Source organism: Sturnira hondurensis, unplaced genomic scaffold (genome assembly GCF_014824575.4).
Source record: "Sturnira hondurensis isolate 20B ecotype Veracruz unplaced genomic scaffold, ASM1482457v3 Scaffold0008640, whole genome shotgun sequence".
Lineage (NCBI taxonomy): Eukaryota > Metazoa > Chordata > Mammalia > Chiroptera > Phyllostomidae > Sturnira > Sturnira hondurensis.
Window position 1 is genome coordinate 21925443 of NW_028081271.1, and position 3367 is coordinate 21928809.

At 40.1% G+C, this 3367-nt stretch overlaps 1 protein-coding gene across 1 annotated transcript; it reads left to right on the forward strand.

Moving 5' to 3' along the window:
* The first annotated feature begins 205 nt into the window (after nucleotides 1-205).
* Nucleotides 206-860, forward strand: MBD3L1 (methyl-CpG binding domain protein 3 like 1). Its single transcript, XM_037055075.1, has one exon. The coding sequence runs from the start codon at nucleotides 206-208 to the stop codon at nucleotides 782-784; it is 579 nt and encodes a 192-aa protein (XP_036910970.1). The 3' UTR covers nucleotides 785-860.
* The last annotated feature ends 2507 nt before the right edge of the window (nucleotides 861-3367 follow it).

Genomic DNA, 3367 nt, shown 5'->3' on the forward strand with positions numbered 1-3367 from the left:
AGGAGGAGAACTCATCTGGAGCAAGTTCTGGGCTTTGACACAAATATGCTCGATGATGTCCCAGGATGCTGGTCAGATCTGTCCCCAGAGGGAGGGGGAGAGTACAAGACAGCTCTGAAAGTGATTATCCTAAGAAGTCAGGCTTCATTTATCATGTAGATCCAATTTCACAATTTACTTTTTATAGAGTAAATGGAAAAGAAACATGATGGTCAAGACTTCACAGAGGAAACATCGTGAGTGTATAAACCAATCCAAGCCAAAGCCTGATTTAAGCATCTCTATTCCTTTGAGGATGTCCAATTATATATTCAAGAAACCGGTTACAAAAATCACATCCCACCCAGGCAATGAGGTCAGATATCATCAGTGGGAGGAAACCTTGGTCAAGCCCCAGCAGCTGTGCTGGCAGAAGAGACTTCAAGGACTCCAGGCCAGCAGCAGCACAGGACAACTGTTAAGTCCCTTCGATCTTGGCAAATCCTTACAAAAACTTGTGCCTAACCACACGGTGGAGTCCCTGCCAGGTGTTCTCGCAGGTAGTCCTCATGACAGCTCCATGTCCAACCCCGCCGGGTCCTCACATTCGGCAGCTCCAGGAGCTGGTCTGGGTAACCCACAGCTCCACTGCAAACAATTCTTGGTGACTGAGAAAGATATCAGGAAACAGGAAAGGAGAATGAAGATGGCAAGAGAGAGACTGGCAATAGCGTTGATTGTAGACAAACTTGCTAGCGAGGCAGAGAAAATGAGGGACCAAGAAGGACATCCTGAAAAACTCTAGGAAAAAAAAGAGAGAAGACAGTACAGGTGAAATGGAGCACGGCATTTAATTAACATCTCTTTGCAGTGTCCACAATGTTTTCGTGCTTTGAGTTTTTTTTTCAATGTACCAACACTATTCTTTATTAAACATCTTCATGTGGCATAGAATATATACACAGTGATTTTTTTTTGAGTTGAGAGATTCTGTTTCAGGTGAGGAGAGAGAGATCTGTCCTTTTCATGATATACTCTCATTTTTCTTTGCTATGTGTGTTATTTTTTTTAAGATTTTATTTATTTATTTATCTTTAGAGAGGAAGGGAAAGAGAGAGGGAGAGAAATATCAGTGTATGGTTGCCTCTTGTGTGTCCCCTGCTGGGAACTGGCCTGAAACCCAGGCATGTGCCCTGACTGGGAATCGAACCGCGATACTTAGGCTATGTGTGTTATTTGTATTTTAAAGTCATCAGAGTGTTATCAGTCATGAGATTATTTAATGTTTTTCTTTCACAGTCATGGAGTAAAACTTACCTGGTCAGAATGGATATTCTTTTTTGTGTAATGTCCCAATAGATTCCAAAATAATATTTTATTAAAGAGCGTTTTTATATCTATGTTTTAAAATAAGATACCTACTTCTAGGTCTTTCCTTTTCTGCCCTTTGTTGCATGTTAATTCAGAGCTGTATATAATAAAATACCAGACTTACCTTCATTTTTTAGATTTATGTGCATTTGAAATTTGATTCATGAAGGTTGACATGCCATTTGGGGTGTCATAACATCAAGAGAGAGTTTTTCAACATCACTGCTCTAACAATCAGCCACTGCTTGTGGGGATTTGTTTGGCTGATTGCCTGATCAAGTGTGTTGTATTATCAAGTCCTCTTTATCATACTAAATTTGGGTGACATATCTATCAGCTTCTGAGAGTAAAGCGTTAAACAATAATACGGTATATTATTATATATACTGTATATTATATTATATAATATTATAATATAATACAAAGTATGTTATATTATATAAAAATAATATGTATTTTTATCTTCCCTAAAATGAATTATTTTTTGTTTTTATTGAATTTGGAGAGACAGGAAGGAAGAGAGAGAGAGAAACATCAATGTGAGACATCAATCAGTTGCCCCCCATATGCACCCTGACCAAGGATGGAACCCGCAACCTAAGCTCATACTCTGACCGGGATGGAACCCACAACCTTTTGGTTCATGGGACGATGCTCCAACCAACTGATCCACCTGGCCGGGGCTGAATTTTTTTTTATTTCAATTTTCTCTCCCCTCTTCTCCCACGTGGTAACCATCTGGAATTTTAGTTAGAATGTTTTTTAATATCTTATGTTAAAATTTATACTAATTTAGATACACTAATTTTCTTCTTTTCCTCATTATCACTGTTATATTTTTCTAGGTTTACATTTCCCCTTCCTGAGGCCTGTGGGAGGTCAGCTTTGAGACTGTCTAAAAAAAGTGTTTTTATCTCTTTCTTTGACAAGTGGTTTGGCTAGATATTTAAATTACGTTCTTAGCAATTTTTTTTGCTTGTTATTCAATATTTCTGAGCCTCTTATCTTTAAGTATAAAATGGGAATAAAGCCCTCAAAGATGATGAGTACAACTGAGATAATGCGCGGAAGGCTTGCCAATCATGCTGCTTAGCAAATATTGAGTAGTCAAAAAGGAAAGCTAGTTGATATCGTTATTACGATCTTTAGAGAGCATCCTTGGAGAATGACTGGGGCTGTGAAGCTCACACCAAAAATGTGTGAGTCAGTAGCATTATGCAATTTTAATTCTTAGCCCTTGAGTATCTCCACCCGTGGTCTTCTGTGCAGAGATCAAGGGGCCACCCCCACCACCAACCCAAAGCAGCGTGGCACAGACTGCTTATGCCTGCGACGCTTTGGGATGCTTATTGAGGAGCCTTTGCTAGAACTGTCTAGTTGGATTCAATGCAGAGAAAGAGGAAAAAGGCTGAATTGTTTTTCCCACAGGTTTCCCGCCCCCCTGCATTCTATTCATCTCTACACCCCAAAGCACATACTGTGTTTATAGCTTGAGGACTCAGGCTTCCTTCTGCCATGGAGGTTAGGAAGACTATGTCTGGAATTCAGGAGGTTCTCTAGTGTGCTTTCTGGTATCACCACGCCCTGTGACTAATGTTAATGGAAAACTACAAAAAACAATCTAGGCAGTATGACTAACAACCTTTCAGGGCCCCCCAACCGGGCAGAGAACTGAACCACAAAGTGCAGAGGTGCTGGACGGAGACAAAGGGAAATGGAAAATGGCAGAAGGCAGCTACCAATACAGCTATGAAAAGGTGATCGTTGGCAAGAACATATTTGATGGTTGTGAGCATTTCTTATTTATTCTGTTATGAAAAAGTTTGAGTGCAATGTGTATATAGGTATATGTCATATAAAAAGTAAAAGTAAACAAAGACCGTTGAGTACACTGTTGCTGCAAATGTGGGTCCCTTCCCGTTGACTGTCAGTGCCTTTTTGGCCACTGGAAGCCCAAAGATACAATCAATTATCCCTCCTGGCCACGTGGTGGGCACAAGACTTACTCAGTACTCCT